This window comes from Echiichthys vipera (genome assembly GCF_963691815.1).
Source record: "Echiichthys vipera genome assembly, chromosome: 9".
NCBI lineage: Eukaryota > Metazoa > Chordata > Actinopteri > Perciformes > Trachinidae > Echiichthys > Echiichthys vipera.
The window spans coordinates 7,572,870-7,599,677 of NC_139834.1; the positions used below are offsets into that span (position 1 = coordinate 7,572,870).

At 40.3% G+C, this 26,808-nt stretch overlaps 1 protein-coding gene across 4 annotated transcripts in view; it reads left to right on the top strand.

Annotated features, from left to right (window-relative positions):
- The window catches only part of magi3a (membrane associated guanylate kinase, WW and PDZ domain containing 3a), a 133,438-nt gene that overhangs the window by 61,339 nt on the left and 45,291 nt on the right, over nt 1-26,808 (top strand). For all 4 annotated transcript variants that reach the window (XM_083920149.1, XM_083920151.1, XM_083920150.1 and 1 more), the window contains exons 2-3: nt 18,274-18,390; nt 25,717-25,836. In XM_083920149.1, the coding sequence (XP_083776275.1) occupies nt 18,274-18,390; nt 25,717-25,836 (237 nt within the window). The remainder of the gene's footprint in view (nt 1-18,273; nt 18,391-25,716; nt 25,837-26,808) is intronic.

Consider the following 26,808-nt stretch of genomic DNA (forward strand, 5'->3'; position numbering starts at 1 on the left):
GGCACCACCTGGGTGTGCTGATTGCTATTAATCCACTATTGTAATTGAAAATTAGGGGTTGCACCACAAAAGCATGCTGTGTCTTCATTGGCCCTAATGGATTCCTTACACCTGCCTCATGACAGACTTGTCTTTCACACTGAGAGCAGTAATACAGCATCAGCCCCCAAGGTGCAAAGCTGTGGGAATACTCAGTTATAATTGTGATTTCCGCTATCTCTAATTACAGCAGTGCTATTTAATCTCTAAATGATATTTTACATTTGGAACAGTAGTGCAAATGCAGGAAGCAGCAAGTCTAATTTTAAATACTTTCCAGAGGACATGCAGTGTAACTGCGGCAAACCTTGCCTCCACAGTTCAACCATGGATATGAATCAGTGTGTAGAGTAATAGATCGTTAGATAGAAGTGACAGTGAAGATGTTGTGGCATTTTCACACACAGCAGCACAACTACAGGATTTCCAGACCGTGTCAGCATGTTATCAGTCCTTGCTTAATGAAGAGTAACATTTTTCTGACATTTGGCTTCCAGTCTTCCTCGAAGGTGACATTAATGAGGTGCTGCTGACTGCGTTATGACTGGATGGCAGGTTTTAGGGATTTTGAGGATGCACATAATCTCTGTAAACGTATGTATTTCAGGCAAGTCCCCTAGGCACTGACTTTGGTCAGGCAGCACACTTCCATGAGTTGGAACTTGAAACCCATCCTTTGAAGTAGGGCTGGCCGATAAGACGATTTACGTTGTCAAAACGATATAGTGTGTATATATTGCTTCTATAGCAATGTGGAAAAACCAGTGGCTGAACTGCGATACGACAATATTGTCCTCGCTTTACGTTCTGATCCTTGCACATTATGTTCATTTTGCACTAAAGTTCTTAATAAATTGAGAAAGTACTGGTGGTTATTTCATATTGACTAGTTATTTATTGAATTACCAGAGAACATGCTATATTTGAAACTTGTCAAAATAACCTATATTTTGTTAGAACATTTTGGCCGTACCGCCCAGCCCATTGCTGAACGATGTCCTGCCACCGAGCCTCAGTCCTCACCCTGCTGCCAGCTCTTTGCTCCCTCTCCCACTGATACTGTAATCCTGTTCTGAAACATTCTCAGGGAAAGCGGATTATGGTGCATAGTGGTATGCATTTCCCTACAGCTGTATCTCACAGTTAATTAAATTTATCATTGTCTTTGGAAATGGTTGGTATTATCATTCTCTTTACTCCCCACCTGGGACGTGTGCTCTAGTAAAGGGATGTCCTGTTTGAGTAATTAAGCCTAATGGATTCCCCTCACCTGGGGATTCACATCCTTAATCTGCTCATCCACCTGTGGGCGTGTGTTTTTGATCATGTGAGTTTATATAGATGATGCACTGGAGTGTGTGATTTGTGATCATGCATTTATCTTTAAGCTGTTTTTGTGTGCTATTGGACACAGGGTACAAATCTCTTGCATGAAAAAAATGTTAAAAGTGCACAACCACACACATACACCCACTTAATAAAGATGTACTTTATTAAGTACACCTTTCTAGTACAAGGTTGGAGCCCCTTTTGCATTCAGAATTGCGTTGATTGTTCATGGCAGCAGGACAGCAAGAAAAGGCATTTTTAAAAGTTCAGCTCTCAGTACCTTTGAAGCTTATACCTGAATCTCTGTGGTTTGTTGCTTAGTTTTTTTGTTTGAACTTTCAGATATCTGCTTTATTGTACTTTTCCGTGTTCGCTAACAGACGTATCGGACTCATGTGAAGTTACTGCTGCTGAAAACCCAACAATTAGTGCAAAGGGTCGCAGATCGGAGTCGAACCCGGGCCACTGCCGCGAGGACTTTTAGCCTCTGTATGTGGGGCGCCCCCACAATAAAAGCTTTTAAATTATGGGGGTCTTTTATTGTGAAGAACTAATATTAAATGAAATTTGTTTATCCATTTTGCAGCAGCTGTTTGACCACTCAGACTCACTGGCTCCTAAATAGCAACAGTAGATGACGTAAGAACAGAAAGGTCTGTAGTAATATTATTATATACAGTATTTATTAATTCAGGTACATTTTTTGAAACGGAAAATATAAAGACGGCCAAAATACTCAGAGCTATTATGGAGCTGTAGCCCCAAACAGCTACACCACTGAGGACGCACATTCAAGCAAATAGGCCTGTTTTAATGGAAATGCAAATCTCATCCATCTGGGCTGATGTGCTGAGTCAAACTGAGTTGCACCAAGCCAGCGGATATGTATGAAAAAATGACAACAAATTCAACCAGGTGCTGAAAACACTCACAGAGATTTTGCTCCATATTGATTGGACTTTAAACTATGCTCGGTTGGTTCAAAGGGCCCAAAGTGTAACCCCTGTTAAGCTGTTGATAGAAGGCAAGGTAGATCCATGCTTTCATGTTGTTTATGCCATTACTCTGACCCTACCATCTGATTCATGAGACGAGGAAATAACCCTTATTTATTACAACCCACCTCCAGACTGTGTGACACTTCTTCACAGGCAGTGCCATTTTTAAATGTTCATTTTCAAGTAGACACCAAAAAAATTGGAAATGCCAACAAGACATTTACAACCGTGCCTCTCTTATGTGACAAGGCAATGAATTACTGCTGGTATAGTTATTTATTTCTCCCCGAGACAGATTTGAAACTTGAATAACCAAAAATCTATTTCTTTAAGATTATATATAATAATTTCCATTTTCCTCTCAAGGTGCTTTTAAAAAGAACCCCTGGTCAACATCACAATATGTTCCCCTTTTACCTGCTTTCCGGGCTGTAGTCAAGACCAATTTTATCAAGTCCAAGTCAGGTAAGTTCCAGACCAGGTTTCTGAGTCAAGACCAAGTCCAATGGCAGTTCAGTAGGGCCGTAGTACTTGGGTCTCGAGGCTTGTCAAATCTTGCACTTGTATTACTCTTGTGCCTGGTTGGACTTGGAATTGTCTTGGACTGTCTGGATGCTGATTCGGGACTATTTGCGCAAAACATTGCCAACATTCTCTTTAGAAGATGGATCAACTTTTTTATAGATCCATCCTAACTTTATTCTCTATATTAGCATTGGAAAAACACTATTACATATTATGGTCTTGAACATGACTCGATTTTCCCTGGACGCAGTCTTGACTGTCTTTGAACTTGGTTGTGACTCGGTCTCGACTGGACCTGGACTTAACGTGGACTCAATTGAGTTGGTCTCGACTAACACCCTGCAGTCAAGACCAAGTCCAGACCAAATTTAGTCCAAACTAGGCAATAGCGTCTTTCCAATGCTAATAGTGATTAAGGAGTGTGGATGGATCTATTGTCTTCTAACAGCAAAAAATTCAATGCAGAGAATTCAGGAATCGTTCTGCACAACTGATCCCAAATCAGCAGCCATGAACTTGAGCTGTTCTCAATAGCAAAGTAAGACAAGTATATGATTTCAAAAAAGACCAAAGACCTGATTTAAGTGCAATAGGTCCAAAGATGGAAGATTTATGAAAAAAAAAAAATCATTGAAAAGAAATAAAGAACAAGTAAAGCTGGCCGTATCCGCTTTAATAACTGTGAATTGTGTGTGGAGCCGTCACTCTGTATGGTCACACTGTTCCCTTCTCTTCTCCCCCAGTACTGCCAGCGCCAAACTTGTTTTTCATGGCACTCGACACATAAGAGCAGGGTTGTTTTGTTGCGCAGTGAGACACACTTCTCCACGCTAAGACAAGGCAAAGCTTTCAGCTGTCAGGAGAAACCTCGAGTGAGTGTGTGAGGAGAGCACAAAGGAGGCAAGGGACGCTCGTCTTGCAGCTCCAATTCGATCTGTGCAAGGGGGCGTTGAAGATGGACACCCACTACATATGGAGCTGTAAAATGTCTGTAAATGTCTCCGCCAATGCATGCATACATAAAAATGTTTCCATCTTACCCTCTCCCACATCTGTGTCCTCATGTTAACTATGTGTATTATTCACTGCATTTTACTGTAATATCCTTATTTCTTTGTTTTACTGTACAGTGCATCTCCAGTGTATCGGAAGCAGAGCATCTGTGGTAAAATAACGCAGATAATTATTATTATTATTATTGAGTGAGCCAGTGGGAGTGAGTCAATGTGTTTATGGTCAAGGGTGATGATGTCCTCAAGCATCTATTGACATTGCAATATGCATCTAAAATAATCTCTCTATGGGTTTGTACTTGTAGGAATCGGGTGAGTTGGTGTTTTGGGGGGGTTGGGTTGTGGTTGATGCCGGTCTACTGGGTCATTTAAACTTTTATAAGCTTACTCACAGATCTGACTCGCCCCTGAACCCCATTCTTTTGTCATGATCTAAACCATCCTGCGCTTATTAAGGTTAACCTCTCAGGGGGTTGACCTATTCTTTTTTTTGTTTGTGTGTGACTATGCAAGTATGAAAGAGAGCAGATCTTGGTGATTCAGCTGAAATTATCACACATGGAACAAATCAATTTAACAGAAATCCCAAATCCCCCAATGGAAAGCTTCAGCAAGCTATCTCTCTGACATCATTCTAATAACAAAGACCTAAGGACCAACGGGAAGAGGCCTCTACTCTATTAAATCAGTTGTGAAGGGATCGGTCCCTGAGCAGCACAGCACCATGACTCACCCACTCAGGCTGTGTGTCATTATTGCCACGCTCCGTGTGCCACTTCCTTCCTGACAGAAAGCCCCTTATATTTTCGAGATGCTAATAAATCGGCCTCGCTGGATCATTGTGACATTTTCCTTTGGATATGACAAATGTGTATGTTTTCCTTCCGACATATAGTCACAGCCTCTCTCTGTACGAGTGCAATGCACCCCACAGGGAGCAGGTTGAATACACATGCAGAGTTGTTGCCATGCACGTGCTATACCTCTGACACTTCAAACACCCTCAAACACATACAGTATACACACATGCTTTGATCAAGCCACACTAGAGCCAGATTGATATATCGACCTACCACAGACAAATCAGTTCATATCAGTATTCACGTAAATGTTTTGCGATATGCCCCGATATGAAAACCTTTTTGTAGAGAGCTTATGATGCAGAAAACAATGCTTGGGGCGATTTAGAAATAGTGTCATATAACTATTTATTTGATATTTAATGGTCATCGACTGATACTGAACTTGTTTATTTAGCTATTTTATTATTCTTTATTTTTTCTGTGTTCATAGAATACTTAATCAAATACACTGTACACATGTCCGTCTTGACAACATTTCAGGCTCACAAATTGTTTCTTGCTTTAACCCCTCAATGTAATATATTATTTGTATAGTAAGGTTAATTGTTTAGGAGAGCAGCATTCTGATTACCATGATTCATATCCGAGTGCAGTCCACAATGAAAAGGTCTATTTTCACTCCAGCTCCAAAATTCGCAATATCAGTATCAGCCTCAAACAAATCCCATATCGGTCGGGCTCTAGTCCACACGCTCTGGTGTGTTTATACATAGGCTGTTGGCTGACTCAGCCAAACTTCCATCTTGTAACAGAAAGCACACAGATGTCCATTCGATTCCACACACACACACACACACACAAATCCATCAATCATGTGGAAGAACTATTTATTAACTAACGTCTGCTATGCGCAACTGCAAGGATACAAATTTGAGTCATCAGAGAGTCTTGAAAACAGTATGAGGTAAATATTCACTTGCCATTCAGTGCGTGTAGGGAGGTTTTTGCCTGTGATTCTCTTCATATTTGCTCACTGCTGTCTGGCTGCTAAATCCTTTTCATCTGCTGTGAGTGACTGATGTGGCTGCCCTCTCCTCTCTGGGCATCTGCCCGGCTTATTGAGCAGCCCCTTGTGTGTGCCTTCAAAGAGATACTGATAAATCAAGGACTAAATCTCAGTATCTAGTGGCCGAGAAATGTCCATAGGCTTAAAGTCATACACCTACCCTTGTGCACAGTAACCCTACCACTATAACTCTTACCTTTCTCTGCACGCATACACACACACACACACACACACACACACACACACACACACTCACACCTATCAGAAAGAGGGATGTAAGGTGGACATGGGGCTTAAATGACTAACAGTCCAGCCAGCTAACTCATTTCAGTGATAGGCGAGTATCCTGTTCTGCAGCCAGAGGCTCCAGCACATGATGGATGGATGTAATGTAGCAGAGTGGTTTCTCTTCATGCACCCCATCCCTGCCTGACCTCATGGAGATGCACAATGGGCATCAGGATGTGACTGTGTGGATATACCATTCCTTGGACCTGGAATTTCTTTTTGAAACACAGCAACATGTGAGAGTTGTATGTTGAGGAAGTGAAGGAGCAGCCAAAGACCTCAGTAGAGAGGTGTTTGTCAGTGATGAAAGGGGACAGTCCCTGAAGAGGTTAGAATGTTCATGGTATATTGAGTATGCTCTTCTGTGTAAAACACATTTAAAATAATTTTACTTATTTGTTTTTAACATGCCCTCTTTTTTCTTGATAAAACAGCCTCACCACAAGGTCCATTTTGGAGCTGTGCCAGAGCTTTTGATAGTATCACACAACCTTCATCACTAAATGGAGTTTTCCCAATTGTCGTGGAATCATAGCTGTTTGAATTTATCAAGACTAAGTTTGCTTTTTTGATTGCTCATGAAGGTCAGGAAGGTGCTCTTCCTCCCTCAGGTTTTGCACGCAAGTGCGTGGAAGAGCAGGGAGTCCCAGAACATTTCCGTACTGCCAAATGAAATTTGAGAAGAAAATAAAGATTATTTTTGACAAATTGGTCCCAACTGAACTATATTTTCTGAGCACTCTCACAGCTTTTTATCCATTGTGGCTTAAAAGTTGGTATTGAATATTCATTCTTGACTTTAAAGTCCATTTAGTAGCTGTAGTGGAGCCTTTCAAACCCCAGATTGAGGGTGTATTCACACCTAGCTTGTTTGGACCAGGGGTTTCAAAACCTGGAGTGTTTCACCTGCTGTTTCGGTTTGTTTGGGCTTATGAGGACGCAAAGATCTGGTGCAGGGCAAAACAAGTGGGCCTATATTTTCATACCCCCTGACCATTGCAAAAATATTTTTCATATATTGCATTTGTGGCAACAGTTGACAGTTTACAGCATTTAACCATTACATTGAAACTAGGAATATTGAATAGAAAATGTGGTTCATTTAACCTATATTTATATTTTTTTGTACTTATTATCCCATAAGAATAACGCATGACTCATATTTTTGAATTAACATTTAAAAAAAAGATCTCACATAACCATTGCACTACTCCAAACTACCCCTGGGGTAAACACTGGCCTAGAGAGGTTTGTCTTGGCTCACTTCCACTTGAACTCTGTAAGGCAAGGCATGCCAAGGCATCTTTATTTATATTGCGCATTTCATACCAGAGCAACTCAATGTGCTTTACATAAAGACAAAACATTTTTTAAAAATAGCATAAAAAACAAAAACAAAAAACACTTAAGAACAGGAGCATAGAAGAATAAAAAAAGAAAATTGATAATGTTTAAAGTTATTAAAAAGAGCTCAGCTATAAGCCCATGAAAAGAGAAATGTTTTTAACCTGGATTTAAAAGTGCTCACAGTTGGAGCTGATTTTAGATCTGCTGGTAGTTTGTTCCAGTTGTGTGCAGCATACCAGCTAAATGCTGCTTCACCATGTCTAGTTTGAACTCTGTGCTCCACAATCTGACTGTAGTCTGTAGATCTCAGAGCTCTGCTGGGCTTATACTCTACTAACATGTCATTCATGTATTCTGGACCAAAACCATTCAGTGATTTAAACCAGTAGCAGAACTTTAAAATCTATTCTGTAGCTGACTGGGAGCCAGTGAAAGTTCTTAAGAACTGGGGTGATGTGATCTGATCTCTTTCTGGTTCAAACCAGAGCTGAACTGAAGGAAATTTTGGTTCATCCAATTTTTGACTTGCTCTAAACAGTGACATAATGACTCCATTGGACTGTAGTCATCTGGAGACAGTGCGAGTTATATCCGTGTCATCTGCATAACTAGGATAGTTGAAAAACACGTCATACCCGGAAGAAAAAAAACAGCAGCTCTGAGGAAGGCTGGAGTACAGCCGAAACTGTCCGCTAAGAAAAGATAAGAGGACTTCCTTACCATATAACTAATTTGTCTGACTAGAAGAAACTCTAAATTTCAAAATGGATAAAGAAGACATTAGAAATACAATCAATCTATCATAGTTGACAGTAGAATTCTGCCGAATTTGACCCAAAGGCAGCATATATAAGTTGAACAGTAGGGTTCCAAGGACTGACCCCTGAGGAACTCCACATGTGATAGCCACTCGATCGGATTGATAACCAATTGTCACAAAATAACTCGGCTCCTCCAAGTAGAACCTGAAGCATTTTAGGACTGTCCCGCTGAGTCCTCCTCAGGTTTCCAACCTGTTCAGCAGTACACTGTGCTCCACAATGTTAAAGGCAGCACTGAGATCCAACAGGACCAGAACTGACACCTTGCCTGAGTCAGTGTTCACCCTTATATCATTCAACAATCAAAGCTGTTTCTGTACTATGGGGAGGTCAGAAGCCTGAGTTCAAGAAGTTGCTGAAATGATTAAAAACCACTTTCTCAACAATCTTGGCTATAAAGGGATTATTTGAGACAGGTCTGTAGTTGGTTAAAATGGTGGCATTCAACGTTCCCTTTTTTAAGTGTGGCCTAATGGCAGCTACTTTTAGGGGTTTTGGAAACGTGCCTGATTGAAGTGAGCAATTTCTTATTTGCTGCAGATCTGTTTGGACAGAGCTTACAGTAGTTTTCAGTCAGATGGCATTGTGTCAAGGCAACATGTCGTGGATTTAAGATGTAGCCGTTTGTTTGCAGCCAGAGCGCAATCAACCCTTCCCTCTGAAACAACCATGCTTATAAATATAATATAATCAAGCTAACTGTCTGAAGAACAGTTGTTGTGCTTGTGGTGGCATGTGCCCATCTCAGACTGCATCAGTTTTCTATTGTTTTCTAGTCCCAGTCTACAGTATTGATGCCTGTTTTGTTCATTTCATGAACACTGGTATATTAACAACACAACTGCAATGAAAACAATTCACACTGCTGTTGCTCCATAATTGTAATTTTGCTTTCTCAATCTGACCAATATAAATCACTGATGCTGATGTCTAGCAGATGTCTGCAAGGCGGTGTGCTCACTTGACGAATACATGTAATAATTGATCGACTGATTGTTTAATGAATGAATATCTGTGAATATAGCCCTGGTGTGTGCCTGCATGTATCAGCAGGATGCTCTTTGAAGATTTGTGTGAGTCAAAGATCAAGACAGCTTCTGTGTCAGCCCGGCAAGAGATGCACACATCATATCTCCTCAGGCTGTGCTTTCTAATACAATGCCTTCTGCTCTGTTGTGCATATTATTTGCGGATGTGCCTAAAACACCACTGCTGACTTTCCAAGACCTTTGAAGAGAGCCTTCTGCACTCATATGCAAAGCTCACACAACAGCACATTTGAGTTGTGTTAGCAGAGCAAATACCTTAAGTAGCTACCTGTTACATGTAAATCTCTCTTTACACATTTCATACCAGCAGATTTTAAGTTTTACTGCATTGTCAAGCTTTGATCTCTGATATGTTACAGTGCAACCTGGGTGTGTTTTCAGACCTTACATCATCCTTTTTTTTGGTTGAAATGTTGAGTGAAAGACGGGGAGGAAAAGAACAACAGAGAGAGACTTTTGTGTCCCCGGGGGACTCTCTCTGATGCATCGGATGGCATATTGTCAGTGACAGCCCAAGTTATTAGGGCTAAGAGCGCATCACTTGACTTGCTCTGTGGAACCGTAAACCACAGAGCTGCAGAAGCTATCTCTGTAGGGTTCCTCTCTCCGGTCCTTCAATAATACACTGATTGATCCCTCCCCATGTCTATTCTTTCATTCTCTCAGATCTACTGATTACAATGAAACCCTTTGTCTCCCTCTCCATTCGATGGGATGGAAAGATCAGTCTCCATCATAGAGATGAGGCGAAAACGCTGTTCCACTCTTTGATCTGTGTTTCTCATTCAGTCCATCTTGAAGCTATTGTGTGTGTGTGAGTGTGTGTGCACATGTATGCTCACGTACAGTGTGAGTTTTTTGTTTGCCCGCGGGTTTGCATGCAATATGACCACAGTCCTCTCCTTCTGAGCTTGCTGCATTATGTTTGCATTTTTATAATTTTATCTTGTTTGTTGTGTCTCGCACGGGGTTAACCTCACTATTGGAGAGCTGTGCATGTTAGAGTGGACTAGAGCTGCTGGGATATAGGAGCCTAGAGATGAAAGAGAAACAAGCTAAAAAGATAAAGGAAAAAACATTCACTTCTTCTTCTTCTTCTTCTTCTTCTTCTTCTTCTTCTTCTTCTTCTTCTTCTTCTTCTTCTTCTTCTTCTTCTTCTTCTTCTTCTTCTTCTTCTTCTTCTTCTTCTTCTTCTTCTTCTTCTTCTTCTTCTTCTTCTTCTTCTTCTTCTTCTTCTTCTTCTTCTTCTTCTTCTTCTTCTTCTTCTTCTTCTTCTTCTTCTTCTTCTTCTTCTTCTTCTTCTTCTTCTTCTTCTTCTTCTTCTTCGTACTCTGTGAGGATGAATTAGCTAAATGCTACAGTCTGATATGCTGTTGTTTAGCAGTTATAATGTTTCCCATCTTAGTGTTAGCGTGCTAACATTTGCTAAATATCACTAAACACAAAGTACAGCTGAGTTTCATAAAACTGAAAACATAAACAGGCAAATTCAAATTTGACCCTAGCCTGGCAATATATGAAAGTTAAGGGATCACCAAAGTTTTCACAATTGATTCTATGGTGTGAATGTCTGAACCAAATTTGCTAGCAATCTATCAAATAGTTTTTGATATAGTTAACTCAAAACCACAAACCTCAATAATGGGACTAGATGAAAAGACAAAGGATCATAACTATGAATGTCAATAAATGCTTTGCCAACTCCATTCGTTGTCAGTGGATAAGTCACAACTCTGACCTTCTGGTGGCACTACATGAGGAATCAGCATCACAGGATAGTTGGTAGGATTCATCCTCTGGGAACCATGAATGTCTGTAAAACATTTAATGGCAATCCATCTGATAGATAAAAAAAAATACAATATGAACATCATGGTGGTGCATGAGGGAGAGTCAAGGGATCACCGAACGATTAATTACTATCCATCCCCTGGGCACCATGAATGTCTGTACAAAGTGTTGTGCCAATCCATTTAATAGCTGTTATAGTTGACAAATTCATTCTGGACTGAAGTGGTGAACAGATTAAGTGACATTGCCCTTAATTAGACAAACAACATAGTTGTTAATTCAGACTAGCATAGTTATTCCCAATTTCCCCTCCAACATACTGTTAGTCAGCTGTGGAAACCCTTTAACCACTGCACTGGTGATGTGAGTATCCTGAGCTGTACTGGATCTGACAGACTTCATGGCAGATAGCAGCGCTCAGGTAAGGAGTTGGACATGGATCCTGGACGAAGGAGGTAAATGTCACAATCTGTCAGTCTGCCCCACATCACAGGAAGTCGACAGGGGAAGGGAAAAAGCCCCACCAGCTCAGGATGACCGCAGGGATGCTATGACTGTTCTTTAACCTCCCCGCCCCAGCTAAGAATCCAAAAGGGACAAACAAGAGAGATTCGACCTTAGCTTTATTTCTGCTTTCTGTTAAGTGTCTTCCTCTAAGCCACAATGGGATTAGAAAGGACACTTTCAAGGTTACTTCTCACTGTGGGGAAAAAAAGCTTGACACTTTTCTCAAATGCTGCAGGACAGAGATTGGAGAGAACAGGGTACCTTGAATAAAGGTGAACTAACCTCTTTAAGCAATCGTCCATTAAACCCACTAACACACGCTCGCTGGATGCTATAAAGTTTAAAGACTGTAGACATACAGTACATACTCGTGTATACATTGAAATGGTGTGCACTATTAGATGAGCCAAGAAAGCACTGAGCCAGTTATATCTCAAACATGTAACTAATAGATATTTAGTACAGTCGGCCAACAATAGCAGGCAAGCTATGGGGAGCCAAGAATATATTTCTGAATGCTGAGTGCTTTGGGACACCATCTGTGTCTATTGCCAAGTGAGCTGATGATTATCACATTGACTATAATAAGCCCGCGACATTAAGCCTGCACGCAATGTGTAGCAAGACCATTCCTTTCAATTATCTGCTAAAAGAGTTGATTGTGCTGCGTGCAAGCATACTGTCATTGTCCTTGTGGCAAGGCAATACCAAAATATTATCATGACGAGCCACTTCTCCAGCACTTCACCTTCACATTTTGTGTTATTGATAGGAATTTGATAGTCAAGGCTTTTTCATCTAGTTAATTGTTTAAGTTAGTATCCATCAAAGAGTGAGTCAAAACAATTAGGATTTAGCACGAGAAATACGATCTGATCTGATTTCCTGCTGTAAAATCAAATGTGGCGCACAGTTAGTCATGCTTCTTACGTCAGTGAGCAGGGGCTGGTCTGTCCAGTCGGAGCTTGTCACTACCGCATATGCGCTGTTCCATTTGTACGCGGAAATCGGGAACTTCCGACTTCTGAGTGCATCTTAGGAATTCCGAGTCAGGCTCGGTCTTATGTGTCGGACCGGTGTAGGGACATTTCATTACTGCTGAATCATTGTGCTGAATCACAATGGAGGATCAGAACCTCAACAGAAAGAGAAAGAAGACCGTTCATCCTCAAATCCAAATTTGTGACATAATGTTACTTTTTAACCTTCAATTTTAGATTTAGTAAATAGGCCACAAAGTTTTTTAGTTACCATATCAGAAGACATCGTTCCGCTTCTGCCTTCAGACCTCCTATCTGTGTGGGGCATGTGAAGACATCACACAGCGTCGCACAGATGAGAGCTGCCAATCTACTGACAACATACAGTCGACACTGTTTGGTTTCCAAAGGAACACTGGGAAACGAGGTCCCAGAGGTGTGCCTGCAATAACAGCTTACCCCCCAAAGCTGCCGCTAGAAAGAGTGTATCTCAATTCTAACAGATTACAACTTTAAACATGTTGCTAAGCAAAAAGTTTTACAAGACCCAATTGGAAAAGTCGATCTTCTACTGTATAAGGAGTTTTTCAACCATGTCATTAGCCATTTTATGCAAGATGTGCAGACTAACCTTTTGTTGAGATACCATCCCACTAATTGGATTTTAAGAGGCATGTATCTTACCTAATTGGAGAAAAGGGCGATTGGGGACATTGATTTTCTTCATGTAACATTTTACATCCCAAAGCCTACCTCCATCCACAATTGATCTCTTGAGCTCTGCAACCACTAATTGACTTCACACTGACTCCTTTTTGCCGGACAATTACAGCTCTCAGCTTAAACAGTGGCAATAAGAGCAATGGAGCTTATCTCAGATGGGAAAACACTCCAGGCCTCTCCCTCATTTTGAGGGAAAATGTTTAAAAGGACTGGTAGTATAGTTCTACCACTTTCCATGAACATGGGTTATGTGGATGGACCATTGACGGTGAAACCCAAAATGTCTCTCTATTTTTACCTGCTGCTGTTTCAAAAGAAAATCAGACATGCCAGAATTGCTCATTTAAGAAGGAATCAAAGAAACTGGGTGCATCCTGGGTGTGGATGCCATAAACTGTTGATTCTCCCTCTGCCTGTCTAACAGAATGAAGCAGGACATTTTGTCAGCCCGAGTTGCCAAATGAACATAGCAAGGTGGTAATTAGCAGATGGCAGGGGCTTTCTCGCTGTTTCTGCAGCTTCACTACTGTCAGAGATGTGCCTCGTTAGATGCCCAGTGACACCCCTGCTGGTGACATCTCTGCATTGGTTCAGCTCTCATTTAAGAAAAGTATTGTGTCTATGCAAGACCATTGTATTTTGACTGACCGTTTACCGGGTGCCTATGTGAATGTCTTTACTTTCTTGTAAATTGTTTTGGCCGCAGTGAAGTGAGGGCATGCTGGTGTGTGCCAAGAAGCGAGCCAAGCTGCAGGGATTTCACAGAAGAAAGGTCTTATTGCCTTTTTGGCAGAATGGTTCTTGTGCAAATTCATACAGCAGTATGACTGATACTTTCACCTCTGTGTCTAATGTGCAAGTGTATGCCAAAAAGTTTCTTTATTTCAATATTTCTCTCTTTGCCAAGTATTTAAAATTTTTCTGTTCCATTAAAATTCTAACTCATGAGTGTAATTGCATCCAAAGATGGCAATTGTGGTCCACCACTTTGGTTCAGACTGAAATATCCCAACAAGTATTTGATGGATTTACATTAAATTTGGTACAAATATCCATGGTCCCCAGATGATGAAATCTACTGACTTTTGATGTTGTCTGAATTTCCTTCTCATGCCACCTTAAAGTTCTTGTTTTTTGAGTGGAATGATTTGACACTTTTGGATACATTTCCAAGCATGTCCCCCTGAGGATGAACTGTAATATCTTACCTTGACTTTTCATTTAGTGCCATTATTAGATCAAGAATTCAATGTGTGTGATACTTTGCTTCTTGAGTGATTACCCAATCACCAGCATGCTAGCATTGTCTTTATAAGATTTTAGCTCAAAGAACCGCTCTGCCAAAGTATAGCCTCACAGAGCCTCACCGATTCTTAATCTTATTTTTACTGAATTTTGCTGTAAACTTGGCACAAAACATCTAAAGAACACCTTATTATTCCAAAAGATTGTGGTTATTTCAAAGACATCGGTGTTCTGTAGCCTTTGACTTGAAAAGTTGGTACCTAAATGGTGGTCCATTTAGCTAAACCTGTTTCGTAATAGTCAAAGTACTGAAGCCTTTGTCCTGGTCTTTTGGCGGAAAAACAACTTATTTCTCGATGAAATACTCTTTGCAAAGAGATGTAATAGTTTTGACTTAAGTTACAGAAAATGACAGATGGTAAAGTGAGTCCAGAGCAGCAGTTTCTCATGGCAGACACCGACATCTTAGTGTCCTATGGGACTGGGGAAGAAATGATGGGCAGCAACATGTGCTTTCTTTTCATTTCAGTGGGTGTATCTGTGACAGAGAGACGGAGAGATTGGGTGTTTTGTTAGTAAATCCACATGAAATGTTTTAACCCCTTACTTAGATCTTTTATTGAGGATGGCATCTCCTCTCCTCTTCTCCTACTCATTTTACACACATATGTGTTAATACTGAGAACTTGTAGCAATTAAGACAGTTCCTGAGTGAGGATTTGATTTTTATTTACCTTTTTCCAGACTGATCTAAGAGGCAGAGGACAGCAGGCTGCGGTGAAGGCAGTGACAGATAGACATACACATGATTTGAAAGCAAAAGGCTTGTGAAATGGTGAAATGAGACCAAACAAAAGGTTAAGTGGCTAGCAGTGCAAGAAAGCAAAGGTTGAGATGCAGCGAAAGCTTATAGCTATTCAGAAAGTGATTTCAAACATAGGTGTGGAGGAGCCCTTTGGGGATCTGCCAGGGCTGATGAATCTCCACAGTGAGGGAGGTAAAGATGCACAGTCAGAGATGGAGCGACAGAATAATGATAAAAGTGCAAGGGGGTGTCCATGTGTGTTTCCATGCATCATCCTGACTCCTCCCTGAAAATATTTCCCCCTCCCTCCACCCTCCTCTCACTTGCTCCCTCTGTTTTAAATGATTTGCCATCCTTGAACTGCAACCCCTCTTTTCCCCACCGACTCACCCTGTATGAGAGAGTGTCTAATAGCCAGATGACAAGGCACAAAGGCTGCCATTGTGTCCCGCATGCCTCGCACTACCAGCCTAGCAGGCCAGTGATGCACTGCCTTGTAACCTAGCGGGAAGCTGAGAGTTGCCGCTCCCTCCCTTTTCTCTCTGTGTCTCTCCGTCTCTGGAGATATGATGTAGCGCACTAACACAACCTGACAGGCGGGCCACAAAGACTACCCTGTTTGAAGCACTTGAGTGGGAGTTCGCTTTAGGCAGGGGAGGTGATTTGCATGTATTTGTTTGTGTGTACATAGAGAAAGAGAGATTGATTTTGTTCACCCAGTGGGGTACCTGTCCTCGGTTGCAGGAGTCCCTCAATAACAATTAGCTCCATGCATTGTCCTTACTGAAACCAGCTGAGCTTTCAAAGCAAGTGCGTGAAAATGGATCCACGGCAGCAACTCTAAGCATGCCAAAAATCCCTGGGGGTAGGCAGAATCCCTCCCATCCTCTTTAACATGGGAACAGGCCTGACCCGGTGTGGGAGAGAACGGGATGTGTATTGTTTGTGTGTGTTTTCTTGGGTTTTTCATGTCTCATAGTTCTGGGAACATGGACCGCAGGCTTGTGGCTTTACCAGTTGCGAAGCGTAGCCAGACCCAGCTTTTGTTTCCTTGACCTAAATTCCTGACATTCATTGTGCCAGTAAAAAGTCTAAAGTGTTACATAATGGAGAGCCATGCTTCTATTGCCCCGGCCCTCCGGCATGCTGCAGTTACTGGACTGTTTCAACTTAAGCAAAGCAGCAGGCACATTCGGAAAGTCTCGGAATTCCAAAATCAATTGAATTATTTGTGTGTGTGTGTGTATGTGTATGTGTATGTGTATCTGTATGTGTATGTGTATGTGTATGTGTATGTATGTGTGTGTGTATGTGTGTGCGTGCGTGCGTGTGCTGGCAGAGCAAAAGTATTGAGTTATGTTGAACACCCAGTTAGCAAAAACATCTAAAAGCTTTTAATAAGAATATTTTCGAGAGCACTTCGACCCCCTCAGCCAGGCCACATATTGTTGCTGATCTGCATTCCCAGCAGTAGTCGTTTCATCCCCTAAGGGTATAAATAAGAGAACTTTATTTAATTTACTATAGTTTTGAACTTGGCAAGCGATAGCTTTTCATTCCCCAGCAGCCAAGTCAATCCTTCAGTACTTCCTGCTGAAAATGGGTATCATAAAAAAAAATACTGCTTAAGTTTTAGAAAAGAGAAACTTTTTATTTTATTTTTACTGTGAGAATATTTTATCTGAGTACGATTATGTTTTATTCTGTTTCTCTCTGCAATGGTTTACCTGTTTGAACCCTGTCATTAGTTTGAAAGATGGGATCTTTTGTGTGTTTGTGTGTTTAAACAGATTAGGGGACAGATTCGAAGTCTACAATGGCATATGAGTTTGCAGTGTCACGCTTGACTGTGTAGTGTGGTAAAATACTCATCATCAGATCATCAGAATGGGAAAGTCATGTATTAACAAACTCTGTAGGTGTCTTGCTGGGGTAGGTGTATTCTCCTGCTGACTGATGTTCCTCACAGTAGCTTAAAGCCCATTTCACATCTGAGTCTTCTGCTTGATTGTATTTTATCAATATTTCCTGTTCTGTACAGGATCTTAGCACTTGTGTCAGAGAATCTGGCAGACATTGACAGGAAACGTTACCGCACACACTCATACCTTGTAGAGCTGTGTTCGAGACCGCATAAAAGAGAAAATCAGGAGCTAGATTGTGATGAGACATTAAAAATCTCGTTGCAAGTTGCCGTGATAGCTGTCAGAGCAACTGCAACATGATGCTGTGTGCATCTAGGGGACCCTAGTGCAGTATGAGGCTAATTGTGTACTCCCTGCTAGACAGCTTTGAGGAGTCTGCGCTGGTTATTGATGCCCACAGTGTAACTGAAGTCACATTCAAAGCAATCTGCGTGTCCCTTCCCGCGGAAGAAGCCCTGCACAGCTGGAGGGAGAGTGCTACTACAGCAAACACAAGAGAATTCTCTCTCTGTTTCTCTTTTCTCCCTCTTTATCCCTCCATTTCCTCTCTTTGACATTCTGTTGCTCAGAGGAGAATGGTAAACGTCCCTCCTCACTGAAGTTGACGGTGCATCCGCCTCATTTCTTCAGACTTGGCTTAAAATGCCAAGAAGCAACAGTCCTAATGTTGTGTTCCTGCTTTTTATCATGCATGCTTCTGGATTTGAATGAAAGAGCCCAATTAATTCATGTTTCATCACAAACGACTGCTTCCGTATCTCTGCCACTTAGCACGTAGCCTTCGCAGGTACAAGTAATTGCGGTCTGGACAAGGGCCCTTTTGATCTGTGGCTTGTAGCGCATGTTGTTGTCTGTCGGAGGAGTGTGGTGCAGCTTATGAATTTAAAATTTCAGAATGTCTTTTTGACTGTCTCAAAATCAAATCATCCGAGTGGGCGTTTTTTTAAATGAGCACTGTGATGGCCTCCTACGTGATTTAATTGTTGGACTGACCCAGATTTCTCTCTCCTTTCCACTAGGTAAGGTGTTGAACACTGATTTGCGTCACTACCTCAGCCTGCAGTTTCAGAAGGGCTCCCTGGACCATAAGCTCCAGCAGGTGATCAGAGACAACCTGTACCTGCGCACCATCCCCTGTGAGTAGCCTCTGCAGCCTTGGGCACACTCGTCTGCGCTCTCTGTCTGGGCTCTGCTTGTTGCCCTCTGACCCATCCAGATGGAGCCTAGTCTGTCATCTGTAGCTCTATGCCTGCACCATCCTACTTGTTTATTTCCTGTCATCTTTTGTGTTTGTTTTTTAAATACCCTATATAATAAGTCCCTTTCACACATTCACTGCAAACCTGAAATAGTCCAGACATTATTCTGAGGATGGATACTAAACAGACTTCACCCTGCCAGCTTCCTAGTGCACATTCTTTGTTGATGTGTTGATGACTTTTCTATCATGTGGCTCACACGAAAGCAGAAGAAAACAAACACCCGAGAGTGAAGAAAAGGGTGATTTACACATAGACGGATACCAAAAGAGACATTATAATTTGTGTTGGTAAAGGTCTGACACGGACAATCTCCTGTTGTTGGGGTCATGTGAAAAAAGGAAATTGTGGATAATGTCCAAACCTTATACATCGGACATCCAGAGATAACTGCTTTAATTTCACTTGATTCCCTCCTTTTCTGCTCAATGACAGTCCACCCAAACTTTGCTATTCTCTTTATGATCTCAACATAATTAGTAAAAGTCTTAATGTGATGTCCCATGAAAACCTTAGAAGACTTTGATACAGAGGGCCAACATTATCTACCGTGAGCGAAATATGCCTTGAGACTTCAGGGCTGCTAGAGACCAAAGTGTATTGGAAGCGAGAGGAATGACACACTTTCTCTTTTTTTTAATGTTTAATTTAACGGAAATGAGTTTTGAGACTGTATCTATTAAGTATTGAATTTAGAGAGTACATATAGTCAGACCTTGCATATCTTACAAAAATAAAGCTGACGTAAAACAAACAAAAAATAAGTTATTGCCGTTCATCACTGTCTTAGGCGTCGGTTCTTATCTGTGTTACTCTGGGTTAGCATTTTGAAAGCTCTCATTTCTGATGTTTTGCATGTTTATTATCATTTCTTTAATCTTTACATACAATCGAACAACATACAATATCAATACAACTGTTTGGAACCAGACATGACCAGGACATACACCTGTTCACGCACACACACACGCACGCACGCACGCACGCACGCACGCACGCACGCACGCACGCACACACACACACACACACACACACGCACACACACAAATACACACTCAACTTTCACACAAGCAAGACAGTATATCAATACAAAATAAAAATAACAATAGTAAAATCAATAAATAGAATGAATAATGCATTAATAAATAGGTCAAATACTACTAATAATAAAATAAAAAAGGGAAAGTCATTTTAAAGGCATGTTGGCAAGCTGCATTTAATGTACAATAAAGCAGTAATGACTAATTACACTGTAAAAAAAAAAAAAGTTTTTTTTTCAGCAGCTGGGGTGCCAATGAAATACTGTGAAATGACAGAAAACTACTTTGCCATAAAAATACGGTTATTTTCCATAATTAAAATACAGTTTGTAGTTGCAATTTTAACTAAATTTTCCTTATTTTCGTGTTGTTTTTTACGTTTTATTACAAACATTTATACGTTTTACAACAATGAAATTACCCATGAAGATAAAATAACATTGTAATATGAATAATAATGCTTGAATTTACAGAACTGTGCACTTATTAGTTGGTTTTATTTGGCATTAATCACTGTAGTAGCATAGTTAGCTATGCTCTAGTGCAAGCCTTGCGCTGGGCCCAGTGCTCCCAGTGCGACACACACCCCTCGCGTGAAAACACAAGGCAAGATTTCACTGTTCCACTACCATATACCATCATCTGACAGCCTGTGGACAGTTTCTGATGAGACAACTTAGAGCTGACTGGTATTTGTCCACTTTCTCATACATCACAGTCATGGTGGTATGTAATCCCACCCAACTCATATAGTTTCTCCTCCTTTTCTTTCATGTCTGTTTATTTGTTTTCAGTATTGATGCTTTGGCTGTGGATGAAGAAATCCTATCACAATTACCATTTCCCAGCAGGCCATGCTCTTTTGTAAATGTTGACAATAAAACTAAATAAATGAAGTAATTGTAGTGATGATTTTTTTCTATTCACGGCCAAAGTATCATTACTGAAAACAAATAAACATACATACAACATATGAGTTGGGTGGGATTACATACCCCCTTGACTGTGGTGTATGAGAAAGTGGACAAATACCTGTCAGCTCCATTACGTGTCCTTTCAAAAGAAATGTTAATTTAATATAATTAATGTTACCATCTAGGACATAACAGTAATTGTAGCCATTTTCAATGAAAACATTAGTCAATTAAAAAAGAAATTATAGTAAAATAACAAAGTAAATAATTATTTTACTATTAGTTTCTCAGTAATTTTAAATGATTTATTCCTTTTTTTATTATTTATTATTTCCTTTTAAAGTAGAATGTTACAGTTCAATCATTTTCAGAATGATTGTTGCAGTTAATGGCGTTAAATAAATGACAAATATTTGTGAAATCATGATATATTTATGAATGTATTTTTACAATGAATATATGTATTTCTAATGTTTTTTATATAAAAGAACAGAAATATTGTGTGTTTTCACAGTTACAGTGATTTCATGTTATTTTACATTTGACAGGTACAAATCTCATCTCTTTTTGTAAATTAAATGGTATTTTAAAAATACAGAAAACATCTGTAAAATAAACAGTAAAATTCTGTTGTATTACATTTTTTTATTTTTTTTTTTACAGTGTAGCGATGATGAAATAACCAGCAGGGCTTTCTACTTATTCATCTTGAGTGAATCTGCCCACAGTTCTGCTGTAGTAATATATTATACAAGTTACAGCACAAAACAAAGTCCCACTGCTCCTTAGCTCTTTAGTCGCAGCATATAAATCCTTAACATCTCAATCTCTTACCTCTCAGTAAGATTATTACAGTTGTTGAAGCACTGACCGTACACATCATATTCTCTTATTATCCGATTCTGGACATTTAAGCCCACTTTACAGACTCAGCATCGAGAGATATAACAACTAGGGTCATGCATATCCCATGCAACACACTGCAGTCTGGCTTCAGTAGCTCAGCATATGTCCCTTGTCCACTTTGCTCATGCAAGCCTTGGCGGTGGCTTATCACAGCGCACTGAGCCACAGTGACCGCGTGAGGAGCCTGAATAGCCTCTCCAGCATGGTGCCCGTGCTCGTTAACAGCAGCCCAAATGGCATCTCAGAGTAAGAGAAGCATGACTTCCTCCTTGCACTGCACTCAGTGAGGCTTCATTAAGTGTCACTCCATCCTCCCACAAAAGATGGCATAAGCCGAAGACAGTGCCGAGCGGCCCAGGGCTCCATGAAGCCTGGCTAAGTCCTGACCCCCAACTCCTCCACCAGCTACTTATAATAATATCCCACACAGCACGGCAATCAGCTCCAGGAGTCTAATTGTACGATTTAAAAAATATGAGAAAGGAGAGCCGAAATGAAAAAAAAGTGCCTCCGGTTTTCAATCCTAGCAGTTTTTGAGAAGATTGAAGAGGGTTCCTTTCAAGTGTTTAAGCCACTGAGACAAAAGACAGGATATAGCTTTGCATTGATGTAGCTCATCATCAAATCTTACGCCAAAGATATCAAAAGTTAAACCAGAATCATATCTCATCAAGTTTTTCCTTCTGTATTTCATTAATGTGGCGTATCAATTATAAAAGCAATTTCCTCAAGACACAAGTGGAGGTGTTACAAGATGAAAGTTGGTAAAGTTGACACTATCTGTTATCCATCAGTATCCTTTTACAATAGATTTACTTTATTTATTTTTACTATTTTTTATTACATTTTTTACCTTAATTATCTACTTATGTTATATGTTATTTAATTACTGTGACTATGTCTGACATGGGTTGTTGGGAGGGATTATGGGATGCATGTTGGTTTTTTTCTTTTTCTTTTTCATTATAAAGCACACGCTCTGACACAGGATGCAACTGTTCTACTTTTTTTTGCCTGTCTGCCAAAATTGAATAAAGAAATTCGGGGGAAAAAATTTTCAATAGATTTACTCCCCTTTGTTTTTCTTTTTCTTTTCTGTTGTTTAGCTGCAATTAGCAGTACGAGCCTTGGTGTTAAACACTTGTCACGTGGCCTTTTATGAGTGGGTGTTCAACCTGCTACATGAAACAGTGTTCACACATAACACTGGAAAGCTACAGTATATATTGTTTTTAAGCTCTGTAGATGCAGGGACTCCTAGAACTTTTAGTGTGATGTTTTTGTCCTGTTTTGTTTCCATGCGCGTGCTTCATCTCCTCAAAGTGAGGCTTGTGAGGAGTCACACACAAGAAGTTAAAACTGCTCTTTTTCAAGAGAATTAGCAGCAAATCTCCTCTCGTCTATTCTTCAAAGCTCCTTATCCCAGTGCTCCTTCTCAGATAACAGTTAGATTTTTTTCACTGCCTCTGCCACTGGGTGTGATCATATGAGTCCTTGCTCACAGCTGTCCAGGTGGGAAGACTAAAGAGATGCTGCACCCCATTCCATGTATTAAGCTCTAACACTCTTGTCTTTTAAAGTCCGTTCACATCTTGATGTTACAGCAACACTTCATCAAACTACAATTACGAAGGCTCAGGATTGTGTTATAAGAATCAGAACTTTGAGGGTGCTAAAGCTGAATTTTCAGGTAGCTAAATAAACAATAAAAAGCTAAATAGCTACATTTCCTGGTTCCTTCCTCCAATAAAAAACTCATATTTCCTCTTTTTGTGGCTTTGGTGGCCTCCTGATTGCTCTGTTTGACAGGATAAAAGATTGTTTCGGATGTGATGGCTCATACTGCAGAAAGGAAGGACGTTGGCGCGGAATGAAAATGAAGTTCAGGGGTATAGGTTCCTATTAAAAACTGAGGTAAATTCCCGTGTGCCTGCAGCACGGCTAGATAGTGGAGCAGTTCAGCCGAGGTATTGTTATTACATCTAAGATGACGGTAAGCAGAGTCGAGGTGTTAGGGAGCCGTAATCATTTTCACAACAATATGTTTTCAATGTCTCACAGATGAGGGTATCAACGAGGGAAAACATGACACTTGCAGCAGTTATGGTGGATTATTATTTCATGACTAACTTTGCATGAACTCCAATGCAGTGTAGAGCTTCTGCATCTGAAATTCCCTACTGACATGCTATCTAGTAGGCTAAAACAGTATTTGAGATTTTTCTTTAAATGTCTGAAACCTTATTATGAAACCAATAGTATATGAATCGCATACTATTTTCAGTCACATATTACAGGATATAACACTGAACACTGGGGTGGCATAATATCCCACAATGCAATACGGTAGAAAAGGCAATGTCCATAACAAACAATTGGACAGCGACTCAGGCAGCTCTATAACATCAATAATGCTTTAATTTACATTTCTACATTAAACAATAGTTGGACTAGTCCATTAATTTAGGCATTAACTGGCCGTGCAGGTTGAGCTGACGTTAGCACGGATTACCATGGTTACAGCTTCTTAGGAGGTGACGTGGTAATTACAGCTCAGTCTGGAGTCAACAATTTGGTAACATTAGGCGTTTCCATGAGGGTAAAATGTGGCCGCTCGGAAAGTTTCAGGGCACGCCCTCTCAAATGGTCGTTCACTCGCTTTTACGAGTGATTTACGAGACTCTGGAGGTGACGTATCACTCTGAATGGGTTTGGATCGCTAGAGAGAGACAAAGGATAACAGGTCAGAATCCAACCCGGCCGCTGCAGCACTTATTTTAAAAAGCCCGTGCAAAGATGCGTGTGCACAGATCATTTTCTGCGCTACGTTCTATTACACCACTGGATAAAAATGTCTACTCTACTTCATCGTTTTGTTGTGGCGTCTGTACGACCACATGTCACATCCCGCTAAGAGTTACATCCAATCAGCAACCAGGGCTTTTCTCAAGGGTTTGGTCGGCTGTTTTTTGGCCCTGCTCTCCCACAGGGCCAACAAACCACTGCTCAAATGACCGCTCGAGCGACTCGCATGCAAATTAGGGGTGATTCGGTGAGATGGACCCGCCTCATTCAGGGTAATCGACCATAGTGGAAACGCACCAATTTTACACTGGAAAATCGTCAGTAGTAAAACGGTGGTACTGTTTTATATTGTCACTATTCAAAAGTGTGTCTTTTATTTCACAGATGTATTTATATTTTTCAGTTATGACATACAGTACTTTCGCTGTAGATAATAAAAGATTGTTCTATGGAATTGACTTTAATCTGAGTCAGGCCATACAACAGTGCTATATCCACCATATCACATCCAGACAGTTAGTAGTATGCAGCTGTGAAAAAATATTAATAATATAAGTTTTTTCTTGCATTGGGCTGGTACTCAGTGTCGGGCTAAGACATAATGGGATAGAAAAGATGGTATTGGAACATAAAAGGAGAAAATTTAAAAAGTTGGAACTCATCCTGTTGCTTCAAGATCATTTCAGATGTAAAAGCAACTTAACTTGACCATCACTGCTGGCATGAAGGAGACATTACACTGTAAAACATGTCACTGATTTTTACTCCCATCATACCATGGTTTATGAACATGACCATATCTTTCCCCAATGTTGGAAACAGGTGGTAAAGCTATAATCTTTAGTGTTTTTGGAAGCATCTTTAAAAGTGAAGATGCTTTGGGGACATTCACAGATTAATTCTTCTTCTTAATGTCCCAGAAAAGGTCTGGCAAAAACAAGCTATTTGCTTGAGTACCACTACACTGCCAGGTCACTTTTATACATGAATGTTTATTTTCCACTATATTGCCATGGAAACCAAACTGTGCTTGAGATTTCGGGAAGAAATTGCTTTGTAAATATACGGCAGATACAACAAGTAGTGTAATTACAGAAGGTCAACAGTGAAGTTAGATTTCCATTAATGTACTTGGTGCACAACTTACTAAAGCCATGTTCTCTAATTCTCCTTACTTGGGAATTGAATTAACATGATATTTAATTGTATCCTTAAGGAAGTGGTCCTGTTGTTCACAGAACTCAAAGTGTGCAATTAAATGCTGTTCATTATCATCAGTTACACTTCTTCTATATTCTGACAGCTGTGCTGCTGGAGGATTTTTTTCTTCTCTGTTTCATATTTTGATAATGAATTCATAGATTTGTGGTTCCAGCTCTGTTGACTATTCATGATGTAGACACAGATTCACCCATGAGTGCTTTATTTGGACTTGAATCATATCCCTGTGGGCATGTTGGATGCTTAACCCACCACCCCCTAGTCAGTCAATTCTACTGCACATTCCACTTAGACTTAAACTGTGTCGTTGTTGGCAGGTACCACCCGGCAGCCCAGAGAGGGGGAAGTTCCTGGAGTGGACTACAATTTCATCAGCGTGGGGGAGTTTCGTGACCTGGAAGAAAGTGGACTGCTGCTGGAGAGTGGCACCTATGATGGTATGTCTTAATGCAACACATGCTACGACTCTACAGCACTGTAGATGGGGATGTATGGAAATATTATTTGAGTTGAAAAACAAAGTTGGTATGAGTGATTTGCTGAAAACCTGTCAGGTATTTGTTTTAGGTTAATTTCATCTTTATTAAATCAGGAAGTCTCGTTAAGATTAAGATCTATTTTCCAAGAGAGACTACACAATAAACAAGGAATTTAAAAGTTAGAAGAATCATAAAAAAAACATCAGATTATAATGCTTTAAAATCTCTGAGGGGAATGTAAGGGAAGGCTATGAAGGAAGTCTGCAGTCCCCATTTAAAAGGTGCATAGTTTCTTTAACCGGTACCAACATTAGTACCTACAGTACACAAAGGATATCTGAGGTTAAGTAGTTACTTGATCGTGTACTTTAGTTATAAGATCTAAATGAGAGAAGGAAAGATGACTGTTTCTTCTTGTAAGGAGGTTCGTCCAACCGTGTGATAAAGAGAACGATGATATGATCTGCATGGATTAACTTTCCTTGTATTGTACTTTGGGCTGGGTATTGAACTTTAATGCTTGGTCAAGCATTGAGTATTAAAAGCTTTCACGATTGAAAGTTGGCTTTGAATGCTTGGTTGAATTATTAGACTTCTTCTTCTTAACTTATTCTTTAATAAGAATTTTTTTTGTTTTCATCTGAGGTTTTTACAGCTAATAGAGTGAGTAGTTTTGCATATTGTGTTTAAAGGAAGAGACGATTAATTTTTTATATTTGTACCAAAACTGTGTATCCAAACATGTCAATTAATACCTGGCACCAATTGCACTCATTCAACCACTTTTTCCAGTTGGTGAAACTCAGTTGTTCATGTTGTGATTTCTTCGCTCAGTACATTTTTGATTTCCAAGGGGCTTTAACCGTTTGTTATCAACATGTGATGTAGCACTGAGCACTAGTAGCACTAGTGAAAAAATATAAATAGACT